Source organism: Choloepus didactylus, chromosome 18, assembly GCF_015220235.1.
Source record: "Choloepus didactylus isolate mChoDid1 chromosome 18, mChoDid1.pri, whole genome shotgun sequence".
NCBI classification, from domain to species: Eukaryota; Metazoa; Chordata; class Mammalia; order Pilosa; family Megalonychidae; genus Choloepus; species Choloepus didactylus.
This window is the reverse complement of record NC_051324.1, coordinates 70,377,580-70,395,229: the sequence shown is the minus strand read 5'-3', so window position 1 is coordinate 70,395,229 and position 17,650 is coordinate 70,377,580. Positions and strand designations below refer to the sequence as shown.

General features: G+C 35.4%; 1 protein-coding gene across 1 annotated transcript in view; it reads left to right on the top strand.

Annotated features, from left to right (window-relative positions):
• Positions 1-17,650, top strand: part of SRP68 (signal recognition particle 68) — a 60,299-nt gene that overhangs the window by 28,442 nt on the left and 14,207 nt on the right. The window contains exons 7-9 of the mRNA XM_037809279.1: positions 386-468; positions 1,451-1,591; positions 17,549-17,647. Of these exons, the coding sequence (XP_037665207.1) occupies positions 386-468; positions 1,451-1,591; positions 17,549-17,647 (323 nt within the window). The remainder of the gene's footprint in view (positions 1-385; positions 469-1,450; positions 1,592-17,548; positions 17,648-17,650) is intronic.

Here is a 17,650-nt window from a genome sequence, read left to right as displayed (position 1 = left end):
TGGTAGTCACTCCATCTCAGAAAGCTTAGAGAATTTATTTAACTTTCATCCTTTTCCACTTGCGTCTATCCTTGGCGTGAAATGTGATTGATGAAAAAATTATGCCTGTCGAAGTCAGCCCTGCAGAAAGTTACAGAAGACAATGCTTTTCTCTTGCTTCCTTCCTGCCATCTTCTGTGCTTCCCAGGAGCAACCTCGATTCCCTCCAGCTGAGTTCTGTTTTTATAAAAGGACTTGTCTTCAGGAAATAGATCATACTGCCAGATTCATTTAAATGTGCTTGTGGAGAGGGAAGAGCTCTTTTAGGACTGAGTTGAATCGATTGGTTCTTGAGAGAACAGACAGACCAGGCCCTTGGAGATTTTCTGCTTTTTCTCTCTCTCAGGGGACCAGTCAGCTATCAATGAACTTATGCAGATGAGATTGAGATCTGGGGGTACTGAAGGTCTTCTGGCTGAAAAACTGGAGGTAATCTAGTATGTACATTTTTTATGACAAATTTTTACTGTATTTTGAAAAAGTCCAGAAAAATAAGGAGTCCATATTCCCATCACCCAGGGATAATCACTATAATATAAGGTTATTTGATCTATATCTATGTTTTTAACAAAAAAAAAAAAACAGTTTTTTCACTTAATATTCTAAGTGTTTAACTGTTTCCTCATTACATTTATTTTCTAAGCAAATAATGTAGGCTCATTCTAAAAAAAAATAGGAAATATAGAAAGTTTGGGAAAAAATAAAATCATGTTATGCTACCACCCAGAGATAACCAGTATTAATAACATGTTGAGTAACTTGCAGACTTTTCTATGTGTAGGAAAAAAGGCATATATTTTGAAGAATATCCCAGTATACAATGTTTAGTAAGCTGTTTTTAAAATTTAATGTCATATGAATTTTTTCCATTTTACTAAATATATTTCCACACCCTCATCTTTTGCCTGGTATCCCATTGTATGGAAGTTTGTCTTATTTTAGCCATTTCACTATTATTGATTGTTTAAATGGTAAACAGTGTTATCATGAACATATTTGTCCCCAGTTTTGGCACACATTCTTAACTATTTCCTTAGGATAACTTCCTGAAAGTGGAATTGTATGTTTTGGAAGCTTTTGATACATATTGACTATCTTCTAAGTAAATTTCTATTAACTTATGTTTCTACTTGCAATATATACAAAAATACTTTTTTTCCTTACCACTATTCTTAAAAAAATTTAGTGTTGCTCTTTTTAAACTTCTATTATGTATTTTTAGTACTTGAGTTTCCACTAGCTAAGATATATATAGGAGAAAATTAAAATAAACATTTGTATATACCTTATTTTATAATGTATATAGATTGGTTTTAGAAAACAAAGAGACAAATAATAGGTTCCACTTATTTTCATCTACTATCACTCATATCCAAAGTTAAAGCTTTAATTTTTAAAAACTACTTTTCAGTCGTTGATCACTCAGACTCGAGCCAAACAGGCAGCTACCATGAGCGAAGTGGAGTGGAGAGGGAGAACGGTTCCAGTGAAGGTTGACAAAGTGAGGATCTTTTTATTGGGATTGGCTGATAATGAAGCGGCCATTGCCCAGGTAAGGAGGAAGTACCTATTTTGCTCTCTTCTGTGTGTGTCTGAAGGTTGTCCTTGTGTGTTTAAATGTAGTGTCTATTGATGTTCACTTCTTATAAAATAAAAAATTATCTTGATTCTGTTTGGGATTTGGTAATAGTGTTAAGATGCACCCACTTGAATAAAATTATTTTAAAAATTGGATTTACAGAGGAGTTCCTATGTTTAGAGGACAAAGAAATTGACAGTAAGAAAGTCGTCAATGTAAAAATGGGAACAATCAGAGACTGATTTGAAGGGGTTATACTTGGCCCAGCAGGTGGTGCAGTAGCTTAACAATTAAATCCTTGAAGAAGTCTCTGACCTCTTGTCCTAGTCTTCTAGCCCTAAAGGATCCACCTGTCTTTCCTGAACTCTTTAAGGAGAGCCTGGCTAAACCAGAATATCTTGTTTTATGTACAGCATATATGTAATATTCATGCAAAGCTGTATTATTTGATGCATTTACTAACATAATTGTTACCCATTTGTGTGTGTGAACAACCAAATGAGTCCGAAAAGATGAAGGATTCTGGTGATCCTGGTTTATATAAAGTAGACAGTGATTATGTCTATAAAAAAATAGGCTGCTGACTGTCTACTGCCATAAGACTTCACAATAAACTTTTGCACCCTGGATAATTTGTTTATGGGGGTGCTTTTTAGTTGCTCTGATGGATTGTGTTAAGCATCCACACTTTTCAGTGACTTGTTCCAAAATGGGTTGGGGGCAGCCGTGAACATTTGAAGAATTTATTTGTGCCCTTATCTAGGTTGACTATTGCTCCCTTTCATTTCCCTTTTATTTGCTTGATTTCTTTTTTTCCCTTAAGCTAAAAGCTTGGGAAACTGTTAGAGCATTTCATTGGCACAGTTGTTTGGAGCTACCCCTCTGGACTAGGGCTCTAGGAGCAACTATTTCAATTATGTGATTGGGTTAATATATATATATATATATATTTTTTAATGATACATACTGGAAGAAAAGACCACCACAGCTGTGTGCCAGGCAGGAATTCTGGCTAGAATAGGGTTTGGGGTAGATGGGTTCATAGGGACCAATATCCTCATTTTACAGATGGGGAAACAGGGCTCATAGACTGTGTAACTTGCCCACAGCCACATACCTGAGAGAAGGGATGCTTGGGTTTAGTATGAAGCCCTTTTGATTCCATAGCCCATAGGACTTTCCCACATATCCTCTTAAATCCATCAGGAAGGCTAGTAATAGCATGGGTGAATAGCTAAAAGCAATTTCAATTAACAAAGCAAACAAGCACCATGCTGGGCTCCTAATAATGAGTAAGCAGAACTTTAATTAAAACAAATATTTAGTCCTTAGCAGGCAAATCATTTCCAATTCAGTAGGTTTGAGAGGGGTGGGGAGTGTTTCCCAGGTGGTAAGAGAAGGTGTGGAGGATGATTTATGTGAATTTAGCTTTCTCTGGCTTTTTGAGTGTGCATGTTTACATAGTGGAAATAAATATATTCCATTTAATATACACCTTTTTATATATACAGATATTCTTAGGTATACTTCAAAAAAATGCCTTTTTAATCAAAACACACCTATATTTGACATTTGCATCCCATATAGTTTATAGCACTATAGATGATGATGTAGTGCATCTGTCTAGATGGGTTTTTCCATACTTTAGATTCCTGCTGTGGAACAGATAGCCTGAAATGAGGATACCATTTAGATTTTAAAAGAAATATTGTAACTGTTTTCTAATATAAAATTATTTAAATTATGAATTTTCAGTCTTGATTTAATGGCTGTGCCTATTTTAAAGTTTTTGTTTATTATTAACCTACCACCTGCCCCCAGAAAGGATGGGAGATGAGGAGAGCAAAAGAATCTCAATGTATTTGATAGTTTGGGTTTTCCGCACGTGCTGTTTTGTTGTGGTATTTAAGGTCCTTGTAAAGAAAAAAAACAGCTCTTCAGTAGACAGCTCTTTGCCGTAATACAGAAGCTCAGTAATGAAGTAGATGGATTTTGGTGTTGATAACGTTTTCTGAATATCTCCTTTATCCATTATTCTTTGTCTTCCTTACATTGTTCTAGTTGTTTAATTTAAACATGTAAGTGCTTCCACACACAAGGCTAAAAGCTCTCCCCACTGGACATGTTTTATGCAGATTCCTGGTGGGTGGTCCAAGGTTTTATGCTGAGGGTTAGTCAGGGTCAGTAGTCAAGGTTTCCTGTCCTGATTGCCACAGGCTTTCACTGCTAAATGAGGCTGCTTCTCAGTCAAACTGGGTTGTTAAGAAAACTAAAAAAGACCTTCTCCTGTATCATTAAAAATCGTGATATGCAGGTACCACAGGAATGTATGGGTTTTAATTGCTCATCTGCAGTCTACAGTGGAGAGTTGGAAGGGTATCTGTACTCAAAGGGTTGGGAGGAACTGTATGAGGACAGTTTCACATCCTTCAATTTGGAAAGATAAAGGATGAAGGGTGATGAATATTGGAAGCCCGTAAATTAGGTAGGGAAGAGACAGATGAATTTCCAAATGCTATCTCAAAGCTAGTTGAACATTAAACCAGAATAAATAAATAAATAGAAGAACAGTAAAACTGGGGATAGCCACACAGTCCAGGAAATGGCCACATTGCTTAATGGGATTTTCTGAGCAATGTAGGTAATCAGAAAATTAAAAAAAATAAATCTTAGTCTTTTTGTCTTTACTCCTATATTATTAAGTAGAGGGTAGTTTTAAAGATTGATTATAGTTCTTTTTTTTTTTTTTTTTTTTTAGATAAAATTCAAATACAGTCAAACATGGCAATCTTAAGTTTACGTTTGATGATTTTTAACACAGCACATACCTGTGTAACTCATACTGTTTATCAAGATAGAGAAAATTTCCATCACTTCAGAAAGTTCCCTGGTGCTCTCCTTAGTTAATCTTCTGCTTTTCCGGCCACAGCCATTTTTCTGAAAAAACATTTTTTAAACAAAGATTAGTTTTGCTTGTTCTAGAACTTAATGCAAATGGAATCACACAGTATGTAGTATTTTGTGTCCAGCTTCTTTTGCTCTGCTTAATGTTTTGCTATTCTTCCATGTTATTTTGTATATCAGTTTGCCCCTTTTTATTGCTGTAGAAGCAATATAGTATTTCATTTTATGAACATGCTACAATTTGTATATTCATTCTTCTGTTGATGGGCTTTTGTGTTATTTTCATATTTTGGCTATTATGAATAAAGTGACCGAACACTTTTGCATAAATTTTTGTGGACAGATGTTTTCATTTTGGGGGGTTTAATACCTAGAAGTGGAATTACTAGGTCATACAGTAAGGTATATGCTTAACTGTCTCTTTTCCAAAGAGTTTGAACTATTTTACAACACCAGCAATGTGTGAGAGTTTCAGTTTCTACAAATCATCTCCTCAACATTTAATGTTGTCTGTTTTTTTTTAAATAGAGAAGTTATAGGTTTACAGTAAAATCATACAGAAAATAGTTCCATATGCCCCCCCCCACACATGTAGTTTTCCCTATTATTAACACTTTGAATTAGGTGATACCTTTATTACAATTGTTGAAACAGTATTATTATAATTATACTATTCACTATATTCCATACTTTATATGAGGGTTCATTATGTTGTACAGACCTATGGTTATTAAAAATTCTTATTCTAGTAACATGTATACAACCTAAAATTTTCCCTTTCAACCACATTAAAGTATATAATTCCTTGGCATGTATTACATTCACAATGTTGTGTTTACCGTCGCCACCATCCGTTACCAAAACTGTTCCATCACCCCAGAAACTCCATACCAATTCAGCATTAACTCCTCATTCCCTACACCCACCCTGTCCCCTAGTAACCTGTATTGTAGTTCCTGACTCTATGAATTTGCTCATTCTAATTATGTCAGTGAAATCATACAATACTGGTCCTTTTGTGTCTGGCTTATTTTAGTCATCATAATGTCCTCCAGGTTTATCCATGTTGTTGCATGCATCAGGACTTCATTCCTTTTTACAGCTGAATAAGATTTCATCGTATGTATATACCATATTTGGTTCATCCTTTTATCAATTGATGGACACTTGGGTGTTCTGATTTGTTAAAGCTGCTGGAATAAAAAATGTCGGAAATAGATGGACTTTTATAAAGGGGGTTTATTAGGTTACAAATGTGTAGTTCTAAGGCCATAAAAGTGTCCAAACTAAAGCATCAACAAGAGGATACTTTCACTGAAGAAAGGCCGATGGTGTCCAGAACACCTCTGTCACATGGGAAGGAGCATAGCAATGTCTGCTGGTCCTTCTCTCCCGGGCTCCGGTTTCAAAATGGCTTTCTTCAGAATGTCTCAGGGCTTCTGTCTTAGCTTTTCTGGGCCCTTCTGCTTGTTTCTCCCAGAGTGTTTCTGTCTCTAAGCGTCTGGGGCAGGGGGAGAGGGGAGGGACTTCTCCAGGGAAAACTGGATTTCATCTCTTGGTTTCTCTGCAAAATATCTCAGCTCCTTATCTTCTGTCTCTGTGAGCTTTCTTAAAGGACTCCAGTAAACTAATTAAGACCTACCTTGAAAGGGTGGGGTCATATCTCCTTGGAAACAACCTAATCAGAAGGTCCCACCCACAATAGGTCTCCCCCCACAAGATTGGACTAAAAGATTGGCTTTTGTGGGGTACACAGTAGATTCAAACCAGTACTCTTGGGTTGCTTCCATCTTTTGGCAGTTGTGAGTAATGCTGCTGTGAACTTCAGTGGGCAAGTATCTGCTTGAGTCTCTGCCTTCAATTGTTTCAGTTATATACCTGGAAGTGGAATTGCTGGGTCATATGGTAATTCTCTATTTAACTCTGAGGAGCTGCCACATTGTTTTTCTAGGGAGGCTGTGCCGTTTTATATTCTCATCAACAATGAGCAAGTATTCCTATTTCTCTGCATCCTTTCCATCACTTGGAGAAAAATCTTCATTTTTTTTTTTGTAGTATCCATTCTAGTGAGTGCAAAATGGTATCTCATTGTGGTTGTGATCTGTATGTCCCTAATGGAAATTTGTATATCTTCTTTGGAGAAATGTCCATTCAAGTCTTTCCCCAATTTTTAAACTGGAATGTGTGTCCTTTTGTTGTTGAGTCTAAGGATTTCTTTATATATTCTGGATATTAAACCGTTATCAGATATATGGTTTCCAAATATCTTCTCCCACTCTGTAGGGGTTTTTTTTGTTTTGTTTTGTTTTGTTTGTTTTTCATTTTCTTGATAATGTCCTTTGACATTAAAAACAAAGATTATAGGTCTGATGTCCAGTTTCTTTTTGTTTTTCTTTGTTGCTTGTGCTTTTGATGTCATAGCTAAGAATTCACTGCCAAATCCAGGTCATGAGGCTTTACCGCTCTGTAATATTCTAACTGTTGTATGGTTTTAACTCTTATCATTAGGTCCTTGATCCATTTTTTAAAAAAACTTTTTAGTTTGAAAGTATTAGAGGGGAGTTATAAAAATAATATAAACCCCATGGAGAGAACTCCAACATAACTCTCCCCTCCCAGATATACCCACATCAACCAGTATTAATGTTTGCCACAGTTGCACATCATTCTGTCTATCCATTTGTCTATCTGTCAGTTTATTTTCTGAATACTTGAGTGTAGTCTGCAAATATCAGGTTCCTTGAACAATGAATACTGCCGTGTACATTTCCTAAGACCCAGAATATTTACTTATGTATCCACCTTAAGTGTAGTTAGCAAGTTCAAGAAATTTAACACTGATATAATGCTTACAGTCTATGTTCCAGTTTTTCATGTGTCCTGATATCCTTTTGAGCCTTTTCTCCTCTTTTATTAGATCCCGTCCCGGGTCATCTATTGCATTTAACTGTCATTGTCTCTTTAGTTGCTGTTTCTTTTCTTTTTTTTTTAATTGTGGGAACATACATGCAATATAAACTTTCCCAACTCAACCGCTTCCAAGCATACCATTCAGTGAGATTAATCACATTCACAATGTTGCAATACCCTCACCACCTTCCATTACTAAAACTTAAGTCTTAACTCCCCAAACAGAAACCTATATCCATTATGCATTAACTCCCCATTCTCCCTGCCGCCCTCCCCTGGCAACTTGCACTCTAAATTCTGTCTCTGTGATCTTTCATATTCACCAGTATTTTCTTTGTGGTTACCATGAAGTTTTAATTTAGCATCCTAAAAATACGACAATCTTGTTTGCTGGATACCAGCTAACCTTCAGTGGTATACACACACTGTGTTCCTATACCACTCTGTCCCCTCAGCTTTATGTAGTTCATGTCACAAATTGCATCTTTGTACATAAGGAGTCCAAAACCACTGATGTATCATTACATTTTATGCATTTGCTGTTTGGATACTGGAGGAAGTAAATTGTCAATAAACCAAAAACAATACTACTGGCATTTTTATTTACCTATGTCGTTACCTTTACTGGAGATTTATATTTCTTCATGTGGCTTTGATCTATTTTCTATTGTCCTTTTCCTTTCAATCTGCAGAACTCTGTTTAACATCTCTTATAGGGCTGGTCTAGAGGTGACAAACTCCCTCAGCTTTTGTCTGGGAATGTCTTAGTCTCTCCCACAATTAAAAAATATATCTATTTATTTATTTATAATTGTAAAATATAAATAACATGATAATTTTAGCCATTGTAAGTGGTCAGTTCTTTGACATTAAGTACATTGACAATAACATTTAACTTTCACAACCACTATTTCCAGGCTATTTTCATCATCCTAAACCATAACTCATACTCATTTAGCAGTAACTCCCCATTCCCAACTGCCGCCACTGATAACCTCTATTCTGCTTTCTGTCTCTATGAATTTGCTTATTCTAAGTAGTTCACATAAGAGAAATCATACATTTGTCCTTTTGTGTCTGGCTTATTTCATTCAGTGTGATGTTTTCGAGAGTTGTCCATGTTGTAGAATGTACCAGCATTTTATTTCTTTTTATGGCCAAATAACATTCCATTGCATGGATGTATAGCAGTTTGTTTATCCATTCATCTGTTGATGGACACTTGGGTTGCTTCCACTTTTGGATTTGTGTGTGTGTGTGTGTGTGTGTGTGAATAATACTGTATGAACATTGGTGTGCAAGTATCTGTTGAGTCTCTACTTTCAGTTCTTTTGGGTATATACCTAGAATTGGAATTGCCAAGTCATGATAATTCTGTATTTAATATTCTGAAGAATCCTCGAACTGTTTTCCACAGAGGCTGCACCACTTTACATTTCCACCGGCAATGAACAAATGTTCCTGTTCTCCCATCCTCACCAACACTTGTTATTTTCATTTTTTTTTTTAAATAACAGCTATCCTAGTGGATGTGAAGTGGTATCTCATTTTAGTTTTAATTTGCATTTCCCTAATGGCAAATGATATTGAGTGTGATTTTGTATGCTTATTGGACATTTGAATGTATTCTTTGGAGAAACGTCAGTGCAAACCCTTGGCCATTTTTTTTTCTTTTTTCTTTTTGAAAAATTTTTTTCTTTATCAGAGGAGTTGTGCATTTATGGAACAATCATGCACAAAATCTGTTCATATAACACTGTAATTTTAACACTTTCCATTGGTGTGAGACATTTCTTAAAATTGATGATAGCACATTTTTATAATTATACCATTAACTATAGTCCATGGTTTGACTTAGGGTTCACTGTTTAGTGTTATTCTGTGGATTTTTATTTTACTTTGTTAGCATATATACAATCTGACACTTCCCCATTTAATGACATACAGATATATATTTCAGTGCTGTTCATTACATTCACATTGTTGTGCTACTTAATACCAACCTTCTGTTACCAGACCATTTCCATCATTCCAAATAGGAAGCCTGTACATTTTAAGCCTTAACTTCCCATTCCCTATCCCCTCCCCATCTCCTGGTAACCTATATGTTCTACATTCTGACTCCATGAGTTTGCTTATTCTGATTGTTTCAAATCAGTGAGACCATACAATATTTGTCCTCTGTGTCTGGCTGATTTCACTCAACATGATATCTTCAAGGTTCATCCATGTTGTCACATGTATAAGGACTTCATACATTTTTATGGCTGAATAATAATCCTTGGCCCATTTTTTAATTGGATTGTTTACCTTTTGTTGTTGAGCTGTAGTATTTCTTTATATATTCTAGATATTAAATCCTTATTGTGTATGTGGTGTCACAGGTCCGTCTCTTTACACCTCAAACCTATGATCTCCGTTAGAAAAAGCTTAAGCCTAATCAGGTCATGATTCAGTGGATTTGGGCTTCTTTCAAGCAACTTCCCATTCAATCAAGAGTATAGGGACAGACAATAGTTTAAAAGTAAAGAACACGCAAGACAAGAATTCACCCTTGACACATTTTTACAAAAAGGAGCATTTAAGTTAAACAGGAACAAGTTTACAATGTAAAAATTAATTGATATATTACCAAGCTTGGGAGCCCCGCTTCTCCAGACGCAGCTGGACGTGATATCAGAGAGAGCTCTCCTTTGTTTCAGTTACAGAAAATTTAGCTCTTGATTTACAGTAACTTTAAGTCATATTCTATTTTTACATTAAATGATGCTTCGTGGACACGATTGTCTTACGAAGCGAAGCATCTCAACCCATGAGTTGTACAAGATCAAAGGAACGTATCCATGTTATCAGAGAGTTAGCCTTGAATGCCTGTTAAACTCTACTGATAATATGTTTACTAATTAAGCTATGATTTCTGTAAGACTAATGTAACATATTATTACTTGTATAAAAATTAGAATAGAGATTTCTGTTGTCTCTAACTTGTTAATACAATTTTTTTATTCTATTCTATTGATTAGTTTAGCCATTAAATCATATTGATGAACATACATTTGATTTAGACTGTATTCAACTTTGCTACATTATTTACGACTTCTCTATGATTAAAGTAACAGCTGCAGCCCATCCTGTTTTCACAGAGGACTAAGAAATTACATGTTATCTATATCTAAGAAGGTTGAGAGGGCCTTTCTGCTTTCTTAAAAAATATTCATAGTTCTTTTAACTATTTAGCTTCTCCTTCAGTATAATTTTCTAATACAAGACTTGAAGAGTATGAAGCATCTGCCCCAGTTATAATAGTAAGGCCTTTCTACTTTTTATCTTTTGGAAATTGTACTTGAGTGTTTTTAGATAAAAGTTCTGTTAAATATGCTTCTATATCAAAAGGAATAAGTGGTTCTTCACTATCAGAACAGAAAACATCAGGTGGTATGTGAGAGCAGCATGGAGAGAAGGAATCAGCGTCCTCATTATCAAATTCCTCAGTAGAAATATTATCCTGCAATAGTGGTTTCCAAATATTTTATCCCATTCTGTAGGTTGGCTTTTCACTTTGTTGATAGTGTCCTTTGAACAAAGTTTTAAATTTTGATGGAGTCCATTTTATCTTATTTTTTTCTTTTGTTGTTTGTGCTACCTGGTGCAAATCTAAAAATCCATTGTCTACTACAAGATCCTGGAGATATTTCCCTATGTTTTCTTGTAAGAGTTTCATAATATTAGCTTTTATATTTAAGTCTTTAATCCATTTTTAATAAATTAACTTTTGTTCATGGTCAGACATAGGTGTCTACGTTCATTCTTTTGCAAGTGGATTTCCAGTTATCTTGGCACTAGTTTTTGAAGAAACAGTTCTTTCCCCGTTGAGTGGACTTGGCACCCTTGTGCCATAGATGTGTGTATTTATTTCTGAACTCTTAATCCTATTTTATTGATTTATATGTCTGTCTTTATGCCAATACCACACTGTTTTAATTACTATAGCTTTGTTATATATATGTGTAAACTTTATTTTATTTTTGGAATAATTTTAGATTTACAGAAAAGTTGCAGAGGTAATGCAGAGAATTTCCATATACCCTTTACATAGCTTCCCCGTATGCTATCTATAGTAAGTTTTGAAATCACAAAGTGTGAGTCCTCCAACTATGCTCTTTTTTCAGAATTGTTTGGGCTGTTCAGGGCCTCTTGCAATTACATATGAATTTGAGTATTGGCTTTTTCATTTCTGCACAAAAGGCTGCTGGAATTTTGGTAGGGATTGCATTGAATTTGTAGATGGTTTGAGGCAGTATTGACATCATAGTAGTATTAGATATTCCAATTTATTAACATGGGGATATTTTTCTTTTTAACTAGGTCTTCTTTAGTTTCTTTCAGCAATTTTTTCAAGTTTTCAGTGTACAAGTATTTCACTCCTTAGCTAAATGTATTCCTAGGCATTTTATTCTTTTAGATGCTATTGTAAATGGAATTGTTTATGGAATTGTTTTCTTGATTTCCTGTTCATTACTGTTGTAGAGAAACCCAACTGACTTCTTCATGTTTATTTTGTGTCCTGCAACTTTCTGAATTTATTATTTCTATTAGCTTTCTTACAGATTCTTTGGGATTTTCTATATATAGGATTATGTCATCTGCAAATAAGAATAATTTGACTTCTTCCTTTATGATTTAGATTCCTTTTCTTTTCTTTTCTTGCCTGATTGCTCTGGCTAGAACTTCCAGTGCAGTGTTGACACTGGGCATCCTTGTCTTGTTCCTGATCTTAGAGGGAAAGCTTTCAATCCTTTATCAGTTAGTATGGTATTTGTGGTGGGTTTTTCATAAATGACCTTTATCATGTTTAGAATGTTCCCTACTATTCCTAGTTTTCTGAATATTTTTGTCATGAAAGGATGTTGGATTTTGTCAGTTGCCTTTTCTGTGTCAATTGAGATGATCATGTGGTTTTTTTCCTTCATTGTGTTGATGTGGTATATTACATTGATTTTCTTATATTGAGCTACCTTTGCATTCCTGGAATAAATCCCAGTTGGTCATGATGTGCTATACTTTTAATGTACTGTTGTATTCAGTTTGTCGGTATTTTGTTTTAAAATTTGTATCTATATTCATAAAGGATATTGAGCTGTAATTTTCTTTTCTTTGCTGTCTTTATCTGGCTTTGGTGTCAGAGTAATATTGGCCTCATAGAATGAATTAGGAAGTAATCCCTCCACTTCTTTTTTTTTTTTTTTTTGTTAAGACTTGGAGAAGGATTGGTATTAAATCTCCTTTAAATGTTCCATAGAATTCAACAGTGAAATCGTCTGGTTCTGGAATTTTCTTTCTTGGGAGGTTGGTTTGTTTTTAAATGCAATTTTATTGAGATATATCCTACACTGTACAAACCGTCCAAAGTATACAGTCTCTGGCTCACAGTATTATCACATAGTTGTGCATACATTCCCATGATCAATTTTAGAACATTTTCATTACTCCAGAAAAGAAATAAAAATAACAAAGAAAACCCAAATCCTCCCATGTTGATGATTACCTCCTACTATTGACCCATAGTATTGGTGTGTTATATTTGTTACTGTAACTGTAGTTTGCAATAGGTGCTATTTTTCCCATATGCCCCTCTGTTACTAACTCCTTGTAATAGTATCGTACATTTGTTTTAGTTCATGAAAGAACTTTTTTATGTTTGTACAGTTAATCACAGACATTGTCCACCAAAAGGTTCACTGTATTATACGTTCCCATGTTTTAACCTCCAGCTTTCCTTCTGGGACATACCTGACTCTAAACTTCCCCTTTCTACCACATTCACACACCATTCAGTACTCTTAATTATTCTCACAGTAAAATGATACCATCACCACTATCCATTTCCAAATGTTTAAGTTCAATCTAGTTAAATATTCTGCACATATTAAGCAACCACTCCCCATTCTTTGGCCTCATTCTATATTCTGTTAACCCATATTCTATATTTTTTGTCTATGAGTTTACCTATTATAATTAGTTCATGCAGTGAGATCATGCAATATTTGTCCTTTTGTGTCTGATTTATTTCACTTAACATGTCTTCAAGGTTCATCCATGTTGTTGCATGCTTCAGGGCTTCATTCCTTCTTACTGCTGAAAAATATTCCATCATTTGTATATACCATATTTTGTTTATTCTTCTGTTGATGGACACTTAAGTTGTTTCCATCTTTTGGCAATTGTGAATAGTGTCACTGTGAACATCTGTGTGCAAATGTCTGTTCCCTGCTTTCAAATCTGGGTGTATCCCGAGTAGTGGGATTGTGGGGTCATTAGGCAACTCTATACTCACCTTCTCGTCCTTCATAGAGGCCGTACCATTTTACTTTCCCACCAGTAGTGAATAAGTGTTCCAGTTTCTCCACATCCTCTCCAACATTTGTAGTTTTCTGTTTGTTTAATAGTGGTCTTTCTAGTATGTATGAGATGATCCCTCATTGTGGTTTTGATTTGCATTTCCCTGATAGCTAGTGAAGAGGAGCATCATTTCATGTGCTTTTTAGCCATCTGTAGTTCCTCCTTGGGGAAATGTCTATTCATGTCTTTTGCTCATTTTTTAATTAAGTTGTTTGTCTTTTTACTGTTGAATTGTAGAGTTTCTTTATGTATTCTGAATATCAAACCCTTATCAGATATGTGGTTTCCAAATATTTTCTCCCATTGAGTTGGTTGCCTTTTCACCCTTTTGACAAAGTTCTTTGAAGCACTGAAGTGTTCAATTTTGAGAAGTTCCCATTTATCTATTTTTTTCTTTCATTGCTCATGCTTTGAGTGTAAAGTCTTAAGAAACTATAGGCCTATCACTAGATCTGGAAGATATTCCCCTACATTTTCTTCTAGGAGTTTTATGGCACTGGTTCTTATATTAACATCTTTGATCCATTTGGAGTTAATTTTTGTATAGGGTGTGAGATGAAGGGTCCAACTTCATTCTTTGGCATGTCGATATCCTGTTGTTTCAACACATCAGTTGCTTTAAGGTGTTTCTTGAGTAGCTGAAGCCATAGAATAGCACAGCCAGGAGTGTTTGCTGTTTTACAAAAACTGATCCAAGATTTATTTATTAGGACTAATAACAATACTTTGGGGCTTAAGATTTCTGTGGGTCATAAGGACAACTGGGGAAACGGTAGCTAGATCACAGATTCTTATGCAGGAAGTTTGCCACTTGCACTTAGGAATACATTCTTGTTGGCTCAGTGGCAGACTCAGGAAGTCTGGGTATAGATGGTGAGGAATCTGGCCCCTACATTGAGAGGTGTTTCTATTCCACTGTCTTTTCAGGAATTATCTTGCCCTCAAAGATAGATTTGTAGAATAAATTTGTAAATAGCAAAAGGTCCTTGACAAACACATGACTTCCTGTTTGGAGACATTTTCCTCTGCCAGGGAGAATCAAGAAAAGTTCTGCACATGCAGTGATCTGAATGAACCTTGAGGACATTATGTTGAGCAAAATAAGCCAGAAACAAAAGGACAAATATTGTATGGTCTCACTAACATCAACTAACTATAATGAGCAAACTCAGAGTTAAATTTGAGCGCTTAGGTTATCAGGAGATAGAAAAAGGGCAGAGATTGGACAATCGATGCTTAAGGGAGTACAGAATGTTTAATAAGGTTGATTGTAAAGGTTTGGAAATGGATAGCACAATACTGTGTGGTGTTAACACAATATTTTAAGTGTAAGTAACAAAGCAGAGTGTGAGTATGGTTAAAAGAGGAAGGCTAGGGTCATGTATGTTACCAGAAGGAAAGCTAGAGGATAAAAACTGGGCCTGTATAACTTACCAGAGCCTAGGGTGGACAATGACAGTGGCTAATTGTATAAATATAAGAAAGTTCATACTGAACTAGAACAAATTGTATGTCACTATTACAAGGTGCTAATAATAGAGTGGTATATGGAAAAAATACAATTACTGCAAACTAAGGTCTATGGTTAACAGTGACATTGTAATATTCTTTCATTAACTGTAACAAAGGCACTATACCAAAGCCAAATGTAAGTAATAAGGGAATCTAACGGGGAAGGGATTTTTGTTTTTCTTTTGGAAGTAATGCGAATGTTCTGATATTGACTGTAGGGGTGAATGCATAATTATGTGATTATACCAAAAGCCATTGATTGCACACTTAGGATGGATTGTATAGTGTGTAAATAATACTGTTTTAAAAAAGAGAGAGAGAGAGGGAAATTCTCCAGAGATGAGTGGTCCCTGAGTCACTGTGCAGTGTGGCAGTCGTAAGAAAAACTCAACTGACTTAAGTCCTCCCTTTCAGATTTGTTTTTCCTTTGTTATTGTTTAAGATGTTTGTAAAATTCCCAGTTAGACTTAGAATTTTGAGGAAGTAATGGGAAAGTTTGCTTATGCTCAGCACCTTGATACAGAGGTTTAATTTGAGCCATACCCTTCTTTACAAGAAAGTAGACAGATCCTATGAAGCTGGTAAAACAAACTTTGCTCTTGACTTACTTCTACACCCATTGTCCTAATGTTGAACCCCACCCATCTTAAAAAGGGTGTTGGTGGCATATTTGTAGGATTGAATGGTATCAAAACTGATCCAGTACTACATCCTGCCTGCTAATAATGTGGCTGTGTGTGTGTGTGTGTGTGAATACGTATGTGTGTGTGGTTGGCTGGTTGGTTTCTTAAACATTGCCAAGTCTATTCACGTCTTATTCCATTTGTAAAACACGGACTGTACCACTTCACAGGATTTATACTGTGAAAAATTCATAGAGCCAGTTTGATTGAACAATTCTAAAATATTTTGCACTCTTGGGGTGTTTAACAATTGTTTCGTGTAATTTATTTCTCTAGAACTGTATCCAATACAGTGGCCGCTTGACACATGACTATTTAAATTAATTAAAATGTCACGTGCTTTGTAGCTGCATGTGGCTAATGACTGCCGTATTGGACTTTGCAGATATAGAGCATTTCCTTCACTGGAGAGTTCCGTTGGACAGCACCGCTTCAGTGTTTCACTGAGTGAATGGTGGCTGCATTGGCCTTCATAGAGGCACAGAGTGACCAGGCCCCAGATTTGTTCTGGGGTTCTGAACCAGAAGTCAAGAAACTTATATATACAAAAGTATCTTTGATTTATATTGAGTAATTTATAAGGAAAATTTTTTTCACAATCAAAACCAGGAAAAATGTAAGAACTCTTTTTTCTTTCTTTCTTTCTTTATTTTTTTGTGTATTTTTATTTTATTTTATTTTATTTTATTTTATTTTATTTTATTTTATTTTATTTTTGTAAGAACTCTTAAGAAAAGAAAAAAAGGTTTTTAGGCCCCTCCCAACCATCTTTTAAAGGAGTGGGCAGTGGTAGATTTTCTTTTGAACTTTTAGGGAGGTCAGTTGAATGTCAAGAGATTTATTTTCAGATTGGATGTTAGTTTCTGTGGAAAGTCAAATACAATAGTGGAATGTTACTGTTTTCATTTTACTGTGGGTCTACTAGTAACACAAGTTCATCTTCTTTCTGTCTTTTGTTCATTCCCACCAGCTCAGTCAGATTCTTTAGAATGATAATGAGGTTTGGCAGGTATTCAGTTAATGAATCACTTCACTTATCCCAGCAGTTTAGCAGATGGATGACGCCTGATACTTTTGCAAAGACTGTCATCTCATACTTGTCAACCATGTCTACCATAAAAATTGCTCTCAGAGTAGCCATATGGAAAATCTGAGTGCAAAATTTCTATGGTGAAGGGAACTTAATATGATATTTTATGTCAGAGGAAGTATAATTTTGACTGGGTATTGGTTAGCAACGTTTATTTCTTGGACCTGGAAGAAATTTCAGAATCTGCAAGTATATTTTGTAAAGGGTGATTATAAAAAAATATATAATTCCCATTTCCATATTCAGATAAAGAATAAGACTCTAAGTAAATCTTACATGGTGGGCAGTGGCAACAACTGAAATGATCTCTGATTTGGGTCTTTTTTTAATTGGATGGTTGTGTACGTGTGCGCGTGCAGGCATGTGGCCTCCTGTTAGAATACTACGGCTGACTCAGAAGAAAATCTTGTACTCCATCCTGCCTTTGTTTAGGCTGAAACTGAAGAAACCAAGGAGCGTCTGTTTGAATCCATGCTCAGTGAGTGTCGGGACGCCATCCAGGCCGTTCGGGAAGAGCTCAAGCCAGACCAGGTA